The sequence below is a fragment of the Gopherus flavomarginatus genome, chromosome 5 (genome assembly GCF_025201925.1).
Source record: "Gopherus flavomarginatus isolate rGopFla2 chromosome 5, rGopFla2.mat.asm, whole genome shotgun sequence".
Taxonomy (NCBI): domain Eukaryota; kingdom Metazoa; phylum Chordata; order Testudines; family Testudinidae; genus Gopherus; species Gopherus flavomarginatus.
Genome location: NC_066621.1, coordinates 95,404,387 through 95,426,181, shown reverse-complemented (window position 1 = coordinate 95,426,181; position 21,795 = coordinate 95,404,387). Strand labels below are relative to the sequence as shown.

The 21,795-nt window shown below is 45.6% G+C and overlaps 1 protein-coding gene and 1 long non-coding RNA gene across 7 annotated transcripts in view; one reads left to right on the top strand and one right to left on the bottom strand.

The window, feature by feature from the left end:
* Positions 1-21,795, bottom strand: part of UBR1 (ubiquitin protein ligase E3 component n-recognin 1) — a 166,321-nt gene that overhangs the window by 30,382 nt on the left and 114,144 nt on the right. For all 6 annotated transcript variants that reach the window (XR_007774739.1, XM_050956025.1, XM_050956026.1 and 3 more), the window contains one exon: positions 16,954-17,102. Coding sequence is in view for 5 of the 6 variants with exons in the window: in XM_050956025.1 (XP_050811982.1) it covers positions 16,954-17,102 (149 nt within the window). In the remaining variant the exon portion in view is untranslated. The remainder of the gene's footprint in view (positions 1-16,953; positions 17,103-21,795) is intronic.
* The window catches only part of LOC127052434 (uncharacterized), a 128,545-nt gene continuing 107,915 nt past the window's right edge, over positions 1,166-21,795 (top strand). Inside the window, exon 1 of the long non-coding RNA XR_007774742.1 lies at positions 1,166-1,477. This is a non-coding gene — a long non-coding RNA (uncharacterized LOC127052434). The remainder of the gene's footprint in view (positions 1,478-21,795) is intronic.

The window sequence follows — 21,795 nt, the reverse complement described above, 5'->3', positions numbered from 1 at the left end:
TTGCTCTCACTTTCTTTCAGCATATGAAACAATGAGCCGAGGAGACAGCCTGAAAAACTTGATCCTGTTCAGATAAAAGGTCAATGGGCACCTTATGTCCAAAGTATGCAGATAATCTTCATCTCTATTGGAAAGCGACTTCAGTAAAACCAAAACCAACCAAAAAAATGAATAGTTTGTCTGGTTCAAATAAGAAGCCAATACTGCAACAGTCAGAAATTTAGGATGTAGCCTGTGGAAGAAGGGAAAGAATTGACAAGGATTTGTAGGGGATCTTAATGCATGTCAGTTTGTTAACAAGAGTTAGGCCAGCTGTAACCCTAATGACGTGAGACTTGTAGAAGCGAGGATTGTGTGAGGCGAGCAGAAAAGAACTGTGTGAGAAGTTATTACGACCTTGCACTGATAATTAAATCTGTAGGCTGGCGCCCAGAAGCTGAGAAAAATAAGATAACAGGATAGCCTATGCATAAACAAAATGCATCTGTTGCTCATCATTGTCTGTAATATTGCTTGCTATTGTCTGTAACAAAGGTATAAATGCTTGCTGTAATTGTTTACCTGTGGAGAGACCTGTCCGGGACTGGGGCAACCCAGTGTCCTAGGGCACTCCCTCCCCTCAATTAATATTGCTTGAGAAACAATAAAGTATTTGATTTTGCTGCACCCAAACTAAAAGCGAGAACTGAGTTTTTCTCCGATAATTTGGGGGCTCGTCCGGGATGGCAACGCCCACGGACCCACAGGCAGCTGCTACGGATCGTTCCCCTTCGAACTCCATGGCGCCACAATAGAGGTAAGAGACCTTTTGAAATCTCTATTGGGGTGTCGGAGGAGGACTGTCTGTGGGGATGTCTGTGTCTGTTGGGCTCACGCCATCTGAACTTATTGACTGTGCAGCAAGATCAGATGCAGAGTGGTATTGGGGGAAAGCCCCAATCAGGTTAGTTTATAGCAGTACTGGGAAACTGCCGGGTTGGTCAACAAGGTAATGCATAAGGTAATGCATTAGGTAATGCATAGTGAGATGCATTAGAGATGCACCGGTGCTGAGGGGTTTTTACCGCCTCAAGAGGGGTTGTCATACCGCCTCATAGTATTGGGTCCAGACATAAGGTACAGATGCATCGTGGTAATAGGAAATAAAGGCCTTGGTGTGTGTGTGTACACACCAGTGTGAGTGACTGTTACCGGAAGACGCCCAGAGTACCCTGTGAAGCGAAAGCTCATGACCAGGACTACTCTAACGCAAGCCCGGTAACTAGTGGATCTTTAGGAGATCCAACCCATGGTGGGCTGACTCGGTCTGGCATCGGCCGGTGAGGAAGCTACCTGGGTCTAGGAGTGTGTGTACCCTTCTTCCCTTCCCCTTTCCTTTTCCGTGTGGGCTACTGACAGTCTGATCATCTCACTGGATGCAATCAGAGTAAGCGGCGCCGTCTCCCAGAGACTAGCCGACGCTCTTTGCTGAAAGGAGGTATAGGAGGGTCGTGGCCATCCTTGTTAGCCTCTCCTGTGTGAATACCCTGTAGGGAGAGATCATTAGTTTATGTGCCGCTAGCGCGGACAGGGCACCCTCCGTGTGTGCGTAAGTGGAAAATGGGTGGGGGACAGTCTAAATATTCCACCTCACCCCCTAAGGGTACCCCAGCATATTACATGTACGTACATTATGGTCCTGAAACCTGCAGACATTTAGACAATTTGAATCTGAACACGCGTGAAAATTCATCTAAACAATGCCCATTAGAAGGTACCTTCGATTTAGATAAACTTACATACCTCAGAGGAATCCTAACTTCAAAAAAAGCCTCTGATACACAGCGGGAGCAGTTTATGTATTGGTGGGAGGAAGCAACAAAGAGACTCCATGAGTCTCGAGTGCGGAGTCTAAAGGACTCCCAAGAAAAATTAAAAACTCAAGTACAGGGTTTGATACATAAATGTAAGACATCTGAAAGTTTTCCTGCTCAAGCAAATCCCTCTGCTCCTCTTTATCCCCAGTTAGTTAAAGCTGATAGTGAGGAGGAGACTGCTGAAGACATAGTAGATTTTTTCAGCAGCATTCCACGGCCACAGCTGTCACATCCCCCTGCCCCGGTAGTTTCCCCTACACAAATTCTTTCCTCTCCTACGGAAGGAGTTTCTTCTCCACCTGTGAGTGATTCTGATCCTCCCACTAGTCCACCCGAATCTGATCCTTCTGATGAAAATGCCCACTACTTTCTTAGAAGCAGGGCACAGGCACTCCAGGCTCCTTTGAGAGACTTGCCTGGAGATGGGAGGTTAGTTACAGTGCATGCCCCTTGGACACCCGGAGATCTTAGAAACTTGGTAAAGGAATTTCCTAAGATTAGAGAGGAACCGGAAAAGTTTAGAGACGAGCTTCAAACAGTAATTCAGTGCTATAATCCATCTTGGGCAGATTTTAATCAACTCTTGAGGGCAGTTCTGCCAGCTGAAGTTCATCAACGGCTTAGCAGACAGGCTGCTTGGCCTGATGCCGACCCTGGAATTGAGTGTGAGTTAAGAGAGGCTAGAAACCGTCTTTTAACCTCTGTTACGGAGGTTTGTCCTAAGAAAACAGATTGGACAAAAATTACTAACTGCAAACAGAACAAAGGAGAGTCCCCTGCTGATTATCTAGATAGACTGACTAAGGTCTTTGAACAGCATTCAGGAATTGCTCAGCCAGCTGAAAATGCCAGAGAAGCGGTAGGAGCTGCTTTTGTTCAGGGACTCTTACCAAAAGTTCAGCTACAGTTAAGAACTATTTGTATTGGCTGGCAAACTAAACCCCTTTCTGAATTGGTGACAGTTGCCAATCATTGTACAGCTTGCATAGAGCAGAAGAAAGAAAATACTGAAACAAAACTTATGGCTTTGCAATTACAGACTTATCAAAACAGGCGCCGTGGGGGAATGAGAGGAGGACGAGGACTAGGTCGCGGGCGAGGTAGAGGGAAGGGTTCTTCATATCCTACCCAGTATCCTGCCCCGACAGGGAACACTGCATGCCACTTTTGTGGTCAGGAGGGACACTGGAAAAATAAGTGTCCAAACCGATTGTCTCAAAACCCTTCGTTCTCAAATCCTGAAGCGCCTGCTTTTTCACCACAGAATAACACTTACTAGGACAGCCTGAGGGAATGTAACTGCATCATGAATCCTTTAATTCCTATTAATCAGGAAGGCCCATATGTTGATTGTAAAATTGCAGGACAATCTGTCACTTGTCTTGTGGATACCGGAGCTAGTAGATCTGCTTTAAGATCCTCAGAGTTTCCCTCTGTACCTTTGTCAACTTTGTCTGTTAATGCTGTAGGCATTTCAAACTGTCCTGTTTCGCATCCTGTCACAAAACCCCTTGCTGTTTCGCTAGGGCCCCTTGCCGATGAGCACGCGTTTTTGCTCAGCCCCTCCTCTCCCGTGAATTTGCTGGGAAGAGATCTGTTGTGTAAATTAGGTTGTACCATTTATTGTACACCAGATGGCGTATTCTTACAATTTCCTGATGAGAATACTAATCTGGTGTTGGCCACACTCCATATAGCAGAGCCAGCTAAATCAAAGATAGCTTTCAGCCCCGATCTTGTGCATTTGCTATCACAAGTACCCTCCCATCTCTGGTCTCGACATGCAAACGAAGTGGGACAGATTCGGACAGCCGAGCCAGTAAAAATTTTTGTTGACCCTGCTAAAGCTTTACCAAAGGTTCCACAATACCCACTCCGTCCTGAAGCAGAGGAAGGAATCGCTCCAGTCATAGAGTCTCTGTTACAACAGGGTATTATTATTCCCACGATTAGTTCTTGTAATACTCCTATCTTTCCTGTAAAGAAGCCAGGAAAGAACACTTATCGTTTTGTCCAAGACCTTCGCACGATTAATGCTGTTGTTTTGCCTTCTTTCCCTGTGGTTCCAAATCCAGCTACAATTCTTTCTTGTATTCCCCCATCAGCCACTTATTTTACTGTCGTGGATTTGTGTTCAGCTTTCTTTTCTATTCCCATTCACCGAGACTGTCAGTATTTATTTGCCTTCACTTACAAAGGATGTCAGTATACCTGGACCAGATTACCCCAAGGATATACTGAATCTCCATCTCTGTTTTCCCAGATCCTGAAGAAGGATCTGGATGATGTGTTCTTCCCTGGTAAATCAGTACTTGTACAGTATGTGGATGACCTTTTGCTTGCATCTTACTCTTTTGAATCTTGTAAAGCTGATAATTTAATACTTTTAATTGCTTTAGCTGCCAAAGGTCACAAGGCATCCCAGGAAAAACTCCAGTTATGTCAACCTAAAGTTCATTATCTTGGTCATGATATTTCCCATGGCACACGTCATTTATCGGATTCTCGTATTTCAGCTATTCTAAATATGCCTAGGCCTGGTACTGTTTCTCGAATGCGTACTTTTCTTGGTATGACTAGATACTGCAGACAGTGGATTTTGGGTTATGCAACAGTAATTAAACCTTTACAAGATCTGACTAAGTCAGGTACCCCTGAGCCACTTCCCTGGCCACCAGAAGCTGAGAAAGCTTTTATTACTATCAAACAGAAACTGTCCAGTGCACCGGCCCTGGGACTTCCTGACTATGCTAAACCATTTACTCTTTTCTGTCATGAGCGTAATGGGTTTGCTTTGGCTGTACTAAAGCAAAAGCACGGAGATAAACACCGTCCCATTGCTTATTACAGTACTGCCCTAGAGGCTGTGGCAACTGGATTTCCCCCTTGCCTTCGGGCTGTGGCTGCAGCAGCCCTTGCTGTTCAGGTATCTGAATCTATTGTTTTAGGATCTGCTTTGATTGTTGCTGTTCCTCATGCTGTGGCTGCACTTCTGGTACAATCTAGGACACAGCATTTATCCACTTCTCGTCTTACAAAATATGAGCTTATTTCACTATCTTCATCTCATATTACTTTGGTTCGCTGCCCTGTTCTTAATCCGGCCTCTTTATTGCCAGGGTCAGAAGACGAAGAACCACATGACTGTGTGTCTGTAACATCTGTCCTCACCCGTCCTAGAGATGATTTGCTAGATGTGCCTTTGCAAAATCCTAATCTCCTTTATTTTGTGGATGGCTCGTGTTTACGAGATTCTAAGGGTAAATTGGTTGCTGGTTATGCTGTATGTACTGCTTATGCTGTTGTTGAAAGTGCTTTTCTTCCTTCAGTGTTTTCCTCTCAAGTGGCTGAATCTGTGGCTTTAACTCGAGCTTGTACTTTGGCTCAAGATCAAACAGTTACTATCTATACAGATTCTCGTTATGCTTTTGGAGTGGTACATGATTATGGTTTGCTCTGGAAATATAGAGGTTTCCTTACATCCACTGGTTCTCCTATTAAGAATAGTTCTTATGTATCTGCTCTTTTGGATGCTCTTTTATTGCCTAAGGCTATTGCTGTTGTTAAATGTGCTGCTCACAAAACCCCTCATAATAAAGTTACCCATGGAAATGCTTTGGCAGATTCTACAGCCAAAGCAGCGGCCCTTTCTGCACCTCAGGCTGAACATACTTGTGTCTTAATTGAGCAGCCTCCACTAGCCTCCCTTGAGGATCTGGCTAAGATCCAGGAGGCAGTATCAGGAACTGAGAAACGCTCTTGGAGTGCTGCTGGATGCACTCTACATACTGATCATCTTTGGCGTGCCCCAGATGGTCGCCTGGTAGCACCGAAGATGTTAATGCCCTATCTTGCTCGCATATACCATGGAATGGCACACGTGAGCAAAGGGGGGATGATTGCTGCAGTTAACCGAGACTGGTGTGCACCCAGTTTCCCATCTGTAGCACATTCCTACTGTCAACACTGTGTGATTTGTCAACAACACAACATCGGTAAAGCTGTTAAAGCTACGCGGGCAGCTCACCCTCCTCCTTGGGGACCTTTTGTAAATATTCAGATTGATTTTATTCAAATGTCTAAATGTTGTGGTTATGAATATGTGTTAGTTTTAGTTGATGTATTTACCAATTGGGTTGAAGCTTTTCCCTGCAGGAAAGCAGATGCCAGGACTGTTGTGAAACTTTTGCTTAAAGATTTTGTACCACGGTTTGGCATCCCTGTGAGTATCAACAGTGATCGTGGAACTCATTTTACTGGACAAATTGTAAAGGAGTTATGTGCAGCTTTGAAGATCCAGCACAACCTTCACTGCCCTCATCATCCACAGTCTGCTGGGACAGTGGAACACCAGAATGGGATTTTAAAAAATAAACTAGCCAAGATTTGTGCTGAGACAAACTTAAAATGGCCAGATGCTCTTCCTCTAGCACTGATGAGTATGAGAGCCATTCCCAATCGAAAGACTGGACTCAGCCCTCATGAGATTTTAACAGGGCGCCCGATTCGATTACCAGCTGCACCCCCACTGACCCTAGCTCAGATGGACATTCATTTGATGGATGACATAATGCTTAAGTATTGTCAGGCACTAATGAAATGTGTTAAGTCTTTTTATATACAGGTGAAAGAAGCACTACCCAAGGATCCTGTACAACCTTGCCACTCGTTGGAACCAGAAGACTGGGTCTACATAAAGGTCCATCAACGAAAGACTGCTCTGGCTCCACGCTGGAAAGGCCCTTTCCAAGTCCTGTTAACCACCAACACTGCTGTGAAGTGTCAAGGACTACCTGCCTGGACCCATGCGTCTCACTGCAAAAAGACCCCTCCACCTCGGGAGGACACTCCTACTGATGACCAACGTACTACTTCTTCCAGCCCTACTGTACCTACTGGACAGCGAGGAAGGAGGACAAGGTGAAGTGCTAGCAACCTATCCCTTGTCCACTGACAGACCTACTGTGCCTTTGAATTTTTCTAAAGGAATTCCAACATTACAGGGTGAAGTGCTAGCAACCTCTCCCCTATATCATGCTAAACCACAATTATCCTGGGAAAAGAAAAGAAGAAACATTCGTTCTGCAGAAACCTCCGAAGTCCAAGGATTCCTGACTACAAGAGACATTAAGAACTGGCCCTGGTGGAAGAAACGAAGCATTGTTACTTGGCAAGGAGGAAACTGTGGTGATCATTCTTGGGAATGTGGGATTGAATGGTGGTTTGGATTTCTTCCAGGGGAAGGGCTTTGTGCTTATGGACAAGTACCTCGGGGATGTACTGCCCTCCCTAATTGGCTTTCAGATGATGAATACCGAAACCACCTTGCTACCACAACTGTTACCCCCACTAGCTCCTCAACCCTTGCCATCACCTCTGTAATTTATCCAGATACAAACAAAATTGTACATTCTAATGAAATTTATTGGCCAAGGCCTTCCCATCTTAGTGACCTATTAGAATATTGCTCAGAAAGATTATTTTTTAAGGTTCACAGGAATTCATATGAGCGAATAATTGAGTGGAAAACAAATGGATCAGTAGAAATAAAGATCCACAATATTACTGCAAATGAACCCCAAAAACTTATAATTGGAATAGATGGGTTTCATAGTGAAGTAGATATGATGGCTATTCCTGGAATTTGTACTATGCTACCTGAAAGAGGCCCTTATTGTTATTTGGTCACCCAATTAGTGAATGATCAAACGAATACCCAAAGAGTTTGTTCTGCCACTAGAAATTTTACTTGTATTTAAACCATTCCAGTGATTGATAATGTAACCTGTACCTTATTGCAATACACACCCTCTTATGCTATTAATATTAATGCCTCCCGGAAATATATAAAGGTATACAACCAACAGATGTGGTATAACCCTACACCAAAGAGAGATGTAGCGGAATATCGATGGACTATAATCAACACTACACTAGGGACTGTTAAGTTTACATTGCCCTTATCTAATTTCCAGATCACCTCTACATATCCAAATTGTTCACAAGGGGCTGCCATTAGATTAGCACAACAGAGGGCCTGGGTTATTTCCTCTAGAAAGAAAAGGGACCTGACTGGATCCTTATGGGATGGGGCCAACAGTGCAGCAACAGTTTGGAATATTTTTAAGAACCAAGAACATGATGAGCAATTGGGTCAACTACAGAAGGCTACTGGCCTTATTTCTGGAGCTCAGCTAACCCAAGTAGAGGCTGGAGTGGGTGAGTTACATATTCTTTCCGCCCTTAGTTCTATGACCCAGAAATTACTGAGAGAGATGGTATTGAATATCACTGAGGCTGGGAAGGCATTGCAGTGAGATCTAGCATGTTCAGAAATTCAGGATTTCCTGAATGACCAGCTGATGGCCATTCGGAGTGATTTTGAGCACCAGGCTTGACCCACTGCCCTTACAGACACGTCAGGAATACCATCTGATCTGTGGCCATGGAGACATACTTGGAAACTTTCTGAGTGGAAGTGTGGACATTCACAGTGCTTCTTCCAAGCATATGGACCGGTTAAGGGAGCGTGGGCTCCCACATACCGAATCCTACCAGGTCCACGGGGAGGATGCTTATGGGATTGGGTGATTCATCGAGATATCTGGGAAGTTAGACCACCTGATTTGCCTAATCGATTTTTAGTTAGTGCTCCTGGGATTACAACTGATATTCGGATGGGATTACGAAATCAATGGACATTTTGGCCATTAGAACCACCACAGCTTCAGTGTGTATGGAAACTGAAGCCAGGGGAAGTTGTCACTGTTTATGATAGCGTCTGCTGGGAGGGTAGAGGACAAGGAACTACCCTGACAGGACACTCACTTTTTCAAGCTAATGATAGCTGTGTGTATGTCAAAGCCACCACATTGCAAGATATACACATTAATCTTACCACTGCTGCAGGCAATCATATCATTTACTGGCCTGCAGATAGAATGTTGCAAGTAGCTCTTAGGTTTCAGGTATCATTTAACTGGATTAAAGTAATGCCTGATCGATTTCAAAATTTGCTTTCATTGTTACCAGAGGTTCAAAGAATCTCTGAATTACAACGACAAATTCACATACTTCAGAATATATATCAAGCTGAAAAGAATTCCTTTCATACAGCTTATAGAGTATCTACTTTGCGTACTAAGTATGATGTATTATGCTTTGTAACCAGAATTGTACAACAACCTCATCATATGCTTGCTCTGAGTATAATATTGCTTGCATTGCTGTTAGTCAGTTTAGGATTATGTTATTGTTGTTGTAAAAGATGTAGTAATAGTAATACCTTTCATGTCCATGCTAATCATGCATTGTCATTTCATCCAATGAAAACCCCTACGGTTGAAACATCTGATGTAAAATCAGAAATCGATGGCTTAATGCAAATAGAGATTTGAGAATATCTATTGTACTAGAAGTACAAAAGCGGGGAGTGTGGAAGAAGGGAAAGAATTGACAAGGATTTGTAGGGGATCTTAATGCATGTCAGTTTGTTAACAAGAGTTAGGCCAGCTGTAACCCTAATGACGTGAGACTTGTAGAAGCGAGGATTGTGTGAGGCGAGCAGAAAAGAACTGTGTGAGAAGTTATTACGACCTTGCACTGATAATTAAATCTGTAGGCTGGCGCCCAGAAGCTGAGAAAAATAAGATAGCAGGATAGCCTATGCATAAACAAAATGCATCTGTTGCTCATCATTGTCTGTAATATTGCTTGCTATTGTCTGTAACAAAAGTATAAATGCTTGCTGTAACTGTTTACCTGTGGAGAGACCTGTCCGGGACTGGGGCAACCCAGTGTCCTAGGGCATTCCCTCCCTCAATTAATATTGCTTGAGAAATAATAAAGTATTTGATTTTGCTGCACCCAAACTAAAAGCAAGAACTGAGTTTTTCTCCAACAAGCCTCAAAGCTACTTCATCTTTAAAAAACAGTTTATATAGAGGTCCTGCCATCAGAGCCTGAAGCTCACCCGCTCTTCTGTCTGACATAAAGGCAATGAGAAAGAGTGCCTTCTGATAGAGGTGGTGCCATGAACAGGTGGCCAAAGGCACAAATGGGGGACCCATCAAAGCAACTAATATGATATTAAGGTCCAAAGTGATGGGAGGAAAAGGCTGAGCAACCATTTTAAAAATCTAGAGACCATGGGGTTGCGAAAAAACAGTTGCCCCTGAACGGGGGGATGGATTGTTGAGATTGCTGCTAAGTGAATTCTTGAGGGAGCTCAGAGAAAGACCCAAGGATGAGAGATGTTACAAATACTCTAAAATGTCCTGAATCTTAGCTTCTACTGGCTATATTCACTGAGGAATGGACCAGATTGAAAAACATTTCCACTTAGTGTTCAAATAAGTGGATCTAGTGGACTGCTTTCTAGCATTAAGCCATAGTTCCTGAACTGTTTGTGAGCAGTCCTCCTCAACTTGATCTAACCACTCAACAGCCACGCTGTGAGGTGCACTCTTTTGGGATGTGGGTACAATAGCCATCATTGTTGCTTAGAGAGCAAGCCTGGAAGGAGGCGGCAGAGGCCATGAAAGCTAAATTGAGAGACTCTGAAGATCCAAGAACCAGCACTGTCTTGAACACGCTGGTGCAGTGAGAATTGATCTTGTTTCAATTTGAGGATAACTTGTGGGACAAGTGGAATAAGGAGCAATGCATACGTGAGACTCAATCCCCACCTCAGAAGAAAGGTACCAGTCAGTAAGCATGGATTGTAACCCACTTCAGAGCAGAATTAGTGGTATTTCTTGTTGTCTTTTGTTGCAAAAAGGATGCCTGCTGGAATATGTCCAACTTGGAAGATGGTCCTGAACACACTGCTCTTGAGGAACCACTCTTGATTCTGGGAGAATCTCCTGTTGAGGTGATTGGCCAACTGATTCTAGGAAGCAGTTATGCAAGTGGCAATGGGAGTAATGCATTCCTGGATGCAAAAGTCCCACAGATTCATAGCTTCTCAACAAACATGATTGGATTATGTCCCTCCCTATCTGTTTAGGTAGTACATTGCAGTTGTACAGTTGGTCAGTATCTGGACCAACAACCCCTTGATGTGAGAGAGAAAAACATAGCAAAGTTTTGTGAACTGCCTGGAGCTCAGGTGCGGTGATATGAAGTCACTTTGTGCTCTGTTCATAATGCTTGTGTTCAATACCCTTCTAGGTGAGCATTCCAACCTATCAAGAGAGGTGTTGGTGGTAATAACTGTCCTGGATGGAAGCGGGAAGAAAAAGGTACACCCCAGCATAAGTTGTTCTGATCCATCCACCACTCTAGGAAATGTAGGACTGCAGGAGGAATTCAGGTCAACTTGTCCAAGGGAATATCTGTTCAGCTGATTGTTACATAAGGGAAGAAGTGACTTCCCGTTCTCCTCAAATAGGACATCATCATCACCCTTCACTTGGTGAACACGGTCAGGGCTGACAACAGGCCAAAGGGAAGTACTGTGTATTAATAGCGTTCGGCCTCTACTACGAACCTCAGACTTTCGGTAACTTGGCAGTACTGCCACATGGAAGTAAGTTCCCTGGAGATCAAGGGCAGAAAACCAGTCATTGAAATCTAAGAAAGGTATGACTTATGTTAAGGAAATCATATGAAATCTTGCATACATAATATGCTTGTTGAGATTTCAACAGTCCAATATGGGTCTCGGAGCCCGCTTGAACTTGGGGATCAGCAAGTATTGAGATGAACACTCTTTTCCTTAGTGCTGAAGGGGAACTTCTTCAATGGCCCTTAGAGTGAGCAGGTGTGATCTTCTTGCAAGAACACTGACTTGTGAGAAGGGTAACTGAGAAGGGAAGGGGTAGGAGGGTGGGAAAGGTGTGTGGAGAAGAATTGGATACAATATTTAAGGGCTTGTTTACAGTGGCAATTTACAGCACTGCAACATTCTCACTCAGGGATGTGAAAAAACACCCCCGAGTGCAGCAAGTTGCAGTGCTGTAAAGTGCCAGTGTAGACAAGCCCTTAAATATTGTATCCAATTCTTCTGGTAGCTTCGCCCCTCATGGAGGTGGGTTTTTTAGAGTGCTGGGAGAGCTCTCTCCCAGCTCTGCACTGTGACCACACAAGGCATGTTAAAGCACTGGTGCAGCAGCACTTCAGCGTTGCCAGTGTAGACAGTGTTTCAATGCTTAGGAATATTTGTTAATTGTTATGGTTTCCCAAGCACTGAGGAAATGGGACAATCGGTCCCAATATAGGGGGGAGGAAGGAGATAATAGGAAGATCACTGACACCTGTATTGCTGTCCTCAAAGAAGCAGTCAAATAGGCTGTTTCCCACAGCTGACTGAGGACAAGCTGGAGTTGGAGTGCCTCTTTCTCTCTGATTTGAGCTTCCTTCTAGAAAAATCATGCTGCCTTGGTGGGTATAAATGCTACCTATAGTACTGATGTTGATACTGTTGCAGGAGTCTGTACTGATGCCTCTTGGAGGTTGGGGTATAGAACCCCTATGAACAAAAGGGTAGCATAAGAGTCTAAACGACTGTAAAGTTCCATCAGTTCTATCTGAAAACCAGAACCTATCAAATGGGAGGTCCTCAAACTTTCCAGACTACTGTACCCTTTTCAAAAGTCTGATTTGTCTTGCATACCCACAAGTTTCACCTCACTTAAAAACTACTTTCTTACAAAATCAGAGATAAAAAACACAGAAGTGTCACAGTACACTATTAATGAAAAATTGCTTCTCATTTTTGCCATATAATTATAAAATACATGAATTTTAGTATAAATATTGTACTGACATTTCACTGTACAGTATATGGAGCAGTATACATAAGTCATTGTCTGTATGACATTTTAGTTTGTACTAACTTTGCTAGTGCTTTTTGTGTAGCCTGTTGTAAAACTAGGCAACTAGCTAGATGAGTTAATGTATCCTTTGGAAGACCTCTGCATACCCCCAGGGGTACATGTAACCCTGGTTGAGAACCACTGCTCTATGGTTTGCTGGATGTCAGAGTTAATGGCCAGAAAAAACCATCAGATCATCTAGTCCGACCTTGTGAGTAACAAAGGTCCCCAAAACCACTCAGGAGCTGCACACTAAACCCAACAACAGAAGTGAGACACTGTCCAAGGCTAAGCCAAAGTTTAATACTCAGGAGGCTATCCTCAGTGTTACTGCACAGGCCATCACTCTAAAACAGTGGTTTTCAACCTGTGATCCATTGACCCTGAGGGATCCGCAGACTGTGTCTAAGATTTCCAAAGGGGTCTGCAACTTCATTTGAAAATTTTTAGGGGTCCGCAAATGAAAAAAGGTTGAAAACCACTGCTCTAGAAAAGTTTGCTGCATCAAGTGCAGACTGGATCAATGTCTAGGTCACCACAAAACCTTTTGCCTGGAAAGCCTTATATTCCTCCCTTGCATCTTCTGGTAGTCCGTCAGTAAACTTGCACATTATGTCCCAGTTTAGAAAGTTATATTTTGCTATCCGCATCTGGAGAGAGGAGGTGGAATAAATGTTTCTCCCAAACAAATCAATTATCTTGGTCTCTTTTTTTTTTTTTTTTTGGGGGGGGGGGCGGGATTAATTTACATCACCCTTGATGTGATCTCCAACTGGCAGATGTAACTACCCGGGAGTTTGGGGCACGATGGGAATAAAAGTACTCAAAGCCTTGCATGGATAAATGATACCATATCCCAGTGTATATAGCTAAGGAGGCTGATGTGTGCCGTAAGGTTTAGAAGAGCTTCATAATTTGGGAGGACTATTCTCCCAGGTGCCACCTGGAAAATATCCAAAAAGCCTGTGAACGTTCTCTTGCACAAACTCACCTTGAGTGCCTAAAGTCACTGCCATTCTCCTCAGCAGTTCTTGATAAGGCTTAAAAATTCCTAGGAACTGGAGTCTGGGATCATTGAGTCATCAGGTGATGAGAAAGACAGCATGGATCCTCTTGTAGAAGAGCTGGCTGCTCCTCCGGTGGTTCTTCCTGCAGCACTAGCTGCTCAGAGGGAACGGTATCTCTGCATGCTTCCAACTTAGGTGGTTCTGGAACCTGCTCTGTCAAACTCTCTGGGAACCTTCCTCTCAATTGGCAGGTGATTGAGATCTGTGGGATTGCAAAACACCCCCGTAATTCCAAAAAGGCCACTGAGGGAGAACACGTCATAGATGTCCAGTAGGTACCAGGCCACAACAATTGGTCCCACTCCCAGTGGTGGGTAACGATGCTTTCCTTCAGGAGGTGACTAAGTACACCTCAGAGGGGTTGGCAAAGTACTGGAGGATTCTGAAACAGACTTTGAGGAGCCAGAGTATCCAGTGGGCATCGGGAGGTGCAATGCCTGATGAGGTGACTATCTACAGCCCATTGTGAAGAGGCAACCTCAATACTGAGGCATGGAAGGTAGACGGTACTGCAAAAGCATCCTGAGGTGTTGAGGCGCCATAAATTGATGCTGGGAAAGATGTCATAATCAGGGCTGAAGCACAGGCTATACTTGGTATCAACTCAGCTGAACACTCTAGCATCAAGCCACAGATGCCAAGGCAGGTAGCATAACTGATACCGACGTCAAAGACTGTAGTGGCGCCAATGCCAAAGATGGTACCGGGGAAGAGTCTTTGCAATATTTCTTAGCTAATACTAACACTGGCTCTGCTTGCACTGGAGCGGAGGATCCAGATGGGCCTGGGATAGCAGAAAGTGCTGCCAATGCAGTGGACTCCTGCATCATAGGAGAGTCCAGGATGGAGAGGCAGAGCAAGTCTTTTACTGCTTCATAAACTTGCGGGGCCACTGATACCAATAACATCAGAGCTGAAACTGTGTCCCCATTGGTACTGGACTCAGTGGCTACCAACCAGCACATGGTAACAGTTGTCAGGATGCTATCAATATCTTCCTGCCACAGGACTGAAGAGATATAGGCTGATAAGCCAGCCTGAGTACCCAAAGACCCTCAGTGATGTTCCAAGTCCTTTTCTGAAGAGGAGGAGCCTTAAAAAAAAAAAAATTGAGTGGCTCCAGTCTGTCTTATGGGTCCTCTTTTGGGGAGGTCATGGAGAAGACTGACTCCCTCTTTCCCTGGAGAGAAGAGTTGGAGTCTAGGGGTCTGTCCGAGGCCACAGCAGCCATGGTAATAGACTGCATGTGTGCAGTAGGACTTTCACTCAAGGGCCCTGGGACCAAAGCAAGTCTTATCACCTGCTTCATAAGATGGGGTTTGAAGCACAAATCTCTGGAAATCTGCATTCTTTTCTTCAAATAATTAGCAGATGCACCTGTCAATGTGTCCAATGCTGAGGCAAAAAAGGCAGTGCGTGCATGTGTCTTGGGAGTCACTATTCAAGATAGACATTCCATATGATGGGCAATGGCTAAAGACCCAGCAAGTACTGCATGCCACCAGTGCCTTGCACCAAAATATAACTATTAAAATAACTTAAAAAAAAACAAAGATGAAACTTAACTACTGGGTAATAACTGCTGACTAACTACTTCGAGGTAAAGTAGTGAACTAACCTTGCTGACTATGCAGAATTAAAAACCATATGGGGAATTCTAGCTCTGGTTACAGGTGATGAGAAGGAACTGAGGGGATTCAGGTTGGTGCCACTCTTATATAGCCTTTGGAGGGACCACAAGTATGTGCAGGTCTCATGTGTGGCTGACACACATCTGCAGAAAATTCTCTGGCTCCAGCATGCACATACCTGCGTGAAATACGTGTGCAAGCACTCACTCAAAATGCATGTTATGAGTAGGTTAAAAAATAGCATGTGTCCCAAGAAACCAAGCAGACAATTTTATTTTACAACTGCATGGAGGCCTGCAATAGTTTCCCTGTGTTTTACTGCTGGATGTTCCCACATATACTGATCTTCAGAGATTTATGAGAAGGAGGAGAGAGCTTTCAGAAAGGTTGTAAAAATTATATCTGCTTTGCCTGATCATACATCTGATTTTCTCACTTTACTCCATAGCCGGTTCTACCACTAACATCTGTGAATAACTACCACTTCACTTTATTTCTTTGTTGACAACCAACAGGTTTCCTCCTACATGGAGTGTGTCAGCCCACTATCCTATTTTGGAGATCAGCTGAATGCAACGTGCACAGTAGTTAAGGAGGCACGTTAATTCTAACCCAGTTGGGGGGCTCCCAGTGCTCCACATTTGCAATGCTGTTGCTCCAGGTGGATCAAGTCCACTATATATTTAGAGTGGACTGAATTTGCATCTTATCAGCTATGTTGAGGCAAAATGGCACATCCAACTAAATAATGTTTACGGGGGATTATAGCTATGCAAACGGTGCAAACAGATGAAGTGAGGCTGAAAGCTGAACAATAAATACATTAGCCAAGCAATGCAATACTTTTTATCGGTACAGATTATTTCACCTTTGTAAAAACAGACCTTTCTTCAGGGAGAAACTAGACATCATTTTTAAAATTGCTACAAGGCACCCTCTTAGCATCTTTGCCAGAGAGCAGTTTCAAGGAAAGTCAAGGCAAGTCCACACTGCTTCAATTCTGAGAAAGTTCCATTGGGAGTAACACCGAGGAAGTAATGAAAAACACCATACAATTCATTCAGGGATGATTAAGTGGCATTTTTTGCAACTTAACTCAAAAACTGGTCCAATGAAGAGTCCTCAGGATTTCCCTGTTGTTTCAATTCAATTAGGCATCTCTATCATCCCCACAATTCCTTTAATTATAAAGGCAACCATCATGAAATTCTTCTTTAGGCAAAATCGAGGTGAAGAGCACTCAACCTCATTTTTAATTCTAACATATTTTGCTAAAGACGACAAGAGATTATACAGCTTAATGAACCCTGTTGGACAGCTGTCACAGTGTATGTCTACACAGCAATCACGAGGCACAACTGTAGTATGTGCACGCAATATCTGAACTAGCTTCAATTGAGCTCACTTGTGAAAAATAGCAGTGTAGCTGTAGCAGCATGGGGGATGACACAGGCTAGCCACCTGTGTACATACACAGAGTTGTGGGTGGGACTGTACTCTGGCAGATCATCTTAGACATTTATCATGACTGGGACTCCAGCTCTCACATTTGAATAAACCCTTATTCAAACTAAAACTTTACCTATACATTGGATAGTAAAAGCACACGTGCTCCAAGTCATCATAGGAATGCGAGGATCAGCCTCATTGGGAGCAACTTTTAATCCAACTCTGTAAACAGTGGTGGCAAAGAGAACCAGCATCTCCTTAATACTGTTTGAGTATTTGGCTCTGTGAAGGAAAGCAAGGACAACTTCAGTTGATGAACTAGTAACAGTTTGCAATTTAAAGGTCAATGGCTAGTTAACAAGGTCATTAATAATAAGATAAATGGTTCCTTGTGAAAGAACTACTGAACACCAAGACTGTTTATCTGAAACAAGGAAGAGACTGTATCCATAAAACAAGTCCTAATGCATCATGAAGAACCAGTACAGATTCTTGCACTTTAGTTTTCTCCTTGGTATACACATGCATTGATTTAGTGACCTCTACAAGCAAATGTCTGAGAACCAAGAAGGATGAGAGCTAATAAGCTGGGGGCAAATTTGGGAAAATATAGGCCTCAGTATTGATGGCATATTATACCCCGTATTCAGGAAAAGAGCACAAACAACTATTTACTACAAAAAGTGATATATTGGGGAAATTAACTTACACTGTGGGAAAAGAGAAACTTAATTGTCACATTGAAAACATCTCTCCTCTCATTCATCTCTCATAAAGGACTAGCAATGGGGAACAGAATTTCAAATCTAAAATTAAATTTAAAAATTCTGAAATTTTGCTAAAAAAGACAGGAGCTCCTTAAAGTTAGTACCTGCTTAGTCCTTAAAAGGGACAACTCTGATCAGAAAAGTGACTATGCAAAACCAGCACAATCTTAATGAACAGATCTGCTCTGCGTGTGTTCAAAGTGTAAGCATAAGTATAACTAACAACTGCGGCACAATGATCTGGACTAAGTTCCAAACAGAATATTTCTTCCTGAAAATGATGCCTGAGCTTGACAAAGAAAAGACAGTTACTCACCTTTGTAACTGTTGTTCTTCGAGATGTGTTGCTCATATCCATTCCAGTTAGGTATGTGCGCCGCGCGTGCACATTCGTCGGAAAACTTTTACCCTAGCAACTCAGTGGGCCGGCAGGTTGCCCCCTAGAGTGGCACCGTCATGGTGCTCGATATATACCCCTGCCGGCCCACCCGCTCCTCAGTTCCTTCTTGCCGGCTACTCCGACAGTGGGGAAGGAGGGCGGGTGTGGAATGGATATGAGCAACACATCTCGAAGAACAACAGTTACAAAGGTGAGTAACCGTCTTTTCTTCTTCGAGTGATTGCTCATATCCATTCCAGTTAGGTGAATCCCAAGCCTTACGTAGGCGGTGGGGTCGGAGTGAAATGTGGCAGAATGAAAACTGCTGAGCCAGAGGCTACAGCATCTCTTGACTGTTGAACCAGGGCATACTGCGAAGCAAAGGTATGGACCGAGGACCAATGGAGCTGCGCGACGGATCTCGTGGGTAGGAACACGAGCCAGCAAGGCGGCAGATGAAGCCTGAGCCCTGGTAGAATGCACGGTGATGTGGCTTGGGGAAATATGAGCCAAATCATAACAAGTGCGGATGTACGCCATCACCCAAGATGAGATCCTCTGAGAGGAAAACAAGCAAGCCTTCCCTTTGGTCTGCTACCGTGACAGAGCTGGGGCACCTTACGAAATGGTTCTGTCAGCGCAATATAAATGCGAGCGCTCTACAGATGTCCAGGGAGTGCAATTGTTGCGCCCATTGCGTTCAGCTGTGGGTAACATGAAAGGCCGAAACCACCTTAGGGAGGAAAGCCGGGTGTGGTCATAACTGCACCTTGCCTTTGTGAAACCTAGTGTACGGCGGAACCACCGTAAGAGCTCTGAGCTCGGAGACTCGTCTGGCCGATGTAACAGCTACGAGGAAAGTTGTCGTCCAAGACAGGTATAGCAGAGGGCCGGTCGCGAACAGCTTGAATGGGGGAGACATAAGTCTGGTTAAAACTAGGTTGAGGTCCCAGGTTGGGGCTGGGCGGCGCACCCGAGGGTGCAAGCGCTCCAAGCCCTTGAGGGACCTCGAACCCATAGAGTGTGAGAACACAGAACGTCCACCTTAGCCTGGCTGGAAGGTAGAGATGGCTGCCAAGTGTACCCTCAGCCATGATACCGCCAGGTCCTGCCGCTGAAGGCCAGAGGCAGGCCAAATAGAGGGGATCGAGACCTCAGTAGGAGCAAGATCGAGCGTATTGCACCTGTAGAAGAAACGCTTCCACTCGGCCAGGTACGTTGACCAGGTGGAAGGCTTCCTGCCACCCCGGCTCAGTTACGCAGCAGTCACACTGTGAGGCGAAGAGGCTGCAGCTCCGGGTGACGAAGCCTGTCGTGGCCCTGAGTGATGAGCTCTGGGTGGGGTGGCAGGGTAATTGGGTTGGTTATTGACAGGCCAAGCAACTTGGTATATCAGTGCTGCCTGGACCACGCTGGAGTGATCATGATGTTGCGCGCTCTGCCCCTGCAGAGTTTGAGTAGGACCTAATGAACCAGTGGGAACAGTGGGAAGGCATAAAGGAGTTGGCCTTTCCACGGCATCAGGAATGCGTCCAAGATCGATCCCGAGGAGAGACCTTGGAAGGAGCAGAACATCTGGCATTTTCTGCTCTCGCGGTGAGCGAACAGGTCTATGTGAGGAAAAATCTCCACTTCTGGAAAGCAGAACGCCTCACATGGGGCAGAGTGACCACTCGTAAGACAGGAAAGACCTGCTGAGTCAAAGCGCCAAGGCGTTCCGAAAGCCTGGGAGAAAGGACGTCACCAGCTCCATCGAGTGGGCCATGCAAAAGTCCCAGAAATGGATGGCCTTCTGACAAAAGGGGGGAGGACCATGTCCCTCCCTGGTTATTTATGAAGCACATGGCCGTTGTGTTGGCTGTAAACACCGAGATACCACGGCCTCGCAGCTGCCGCTGGAACCCCTGGCACGCCAGGCGGACTACTCTCATTTTTGGGGCATTGATGTGGAATGCCAGCTCCCGAGAAGACCAAAGGCCTTAAGCTCGGAGGTGACCATGAGCACTCGAGCAGAGAGATGACGCGTCCGTCGTCAGGGGCAGTGAGGGCTGGGGCGGATGGAACCGCATCCCTGCCCACACCAGGGAGGGAGTTAGCCACCACTCTAGGGAGCCTAAGGTGCTCGAGGGAACGGTGACTACCATGACCATTGGCTCCCTGTCCGGGCGGTACGCCGAGGTGAGCCGGACTTGGAGAGGACGGAGGCGGAGCTTGGCGTGTTTGGTTACAAACTTGCGGGCAGCCATGGACCCAGGAGACTGAGACAAGTGCGAGCCGAGGTCGTTGGGAAAGTCTGCAGACCTCGGATGATTGTTGCCATCGCCTAAAACCGCGGCTGTGATAAGCAGGCTCCGGCTAGGTCGGAGACCAGGATAGCCCCTAGGAAGTCCAACCTCTGCGTGGGAACCAGAGTGGATTGCTCTATAGTAATCATCAGGCCTAGACCTGTGAATAAGACCGTGACGATGCCCACGTGCTGAGTGGTTTGTGTCTCGGAGTCTCCTCGGATAAGCGAATCGTCCAGATAAGGAAAAACGCATATCCGACATCAGCGAAGGTAGGCGGCGACTATGGCCACATACTTGGTCAATACCTGTGGGGCTGCAGAAAGGCCAAACAGTAGGACCGTAAACCAGAAGTACTGACGGTTGGCTAGAAAGCGGAGGTATCTCCTGTGCGGAGGGAAGATGGCGTTGTGAAAGTACGCGTCCTTCATATCGAGGGCGGCATAGCAGTCCCCAGGAGGCAAGGATGGGATAATGGTTCCCAGGGATACCATGTGGAACTTCAACCTTATCCTAAACTGGTTGAGTCCGCGCAGGACTAGGAAGGTCTGAGACCTCCGTTCGAGTGGGGGACTAGGGCATAACGGGAGTAAACCCCCTTGCCCCTTTCGTCCGTCGGCGTCTGCACCTCTTGTACGAGGAATTGCTCGTGAGAGGGGTCCCTGAAGGGGGACAGGGTTGGAACAAATTAGAGGTGGTACCCATGCTCCACCGTGCGCAGGACCCAGCGATCTGAAATTAACTAGGGCCACGCCAGGAGAAAGCGGGATTGGGATCCCGGCCTGTGACTGGTACACTGCCCTCAGGCGCACCTTGGAAGGTTCGTCTTTGGTCCCAGTGGTAATTGCGAGGGACCTTGACCTTGGCTCTTTAGGGGTCCTGACGTTTGTCTGCGACCACCTTGGCCTCGCTGTTTGCCAAAGTCCTGTCTCTGGCTAGGCACAGAGTATGGCGGCTGGGGACAGAAAGGCCTGCGTTTGGTCGCTGGCATATGCATGCTGCGCATTAGGACCCTATTGTCCATCAGGCTTCGCAGCCTGGGGCTGTCTTTGCCGCAAAGAGGCCTTTACCAACAAAGGGTAAGTCCTGAATGGCATACTGCAGCTCCGGCCGGAGGTTTGAAACCTGAAGCCATGAGATGCACCTCATGGCGACACCAAAGGCCAGAGTCCTGGCTGCTGAGTCTGCTGCCTCCAACGAGGCCTAGAGGGACGCTCTGGGTACCTTTTTTCCCCGTCCTCCAAGACGGCAGCGAACTCTTGGCGGGAGTTTTGAGGGAGAAACTCCATAAACTAAACTACCTTCACCCAGGTCCTATAATTATAGCAGCTAAGCAAGGCTTGATGCTTTGCTACCCAGAGCTGCAGGGCCTCTGCAGAGTAACCTGGCGGCCAAGTAGGTTCATTCGCCAAGCCTCCTTCGGTTTCGGGGCTGGCGCCCGCTGGCCATGCCAATACCTCTCCTTAACAGACTGAAAGACTAGTGAGCAGAGAGGAGAGCGGACAGACGAGTAGTTGTACCCCTTAGAGGGCACCATACCGGGT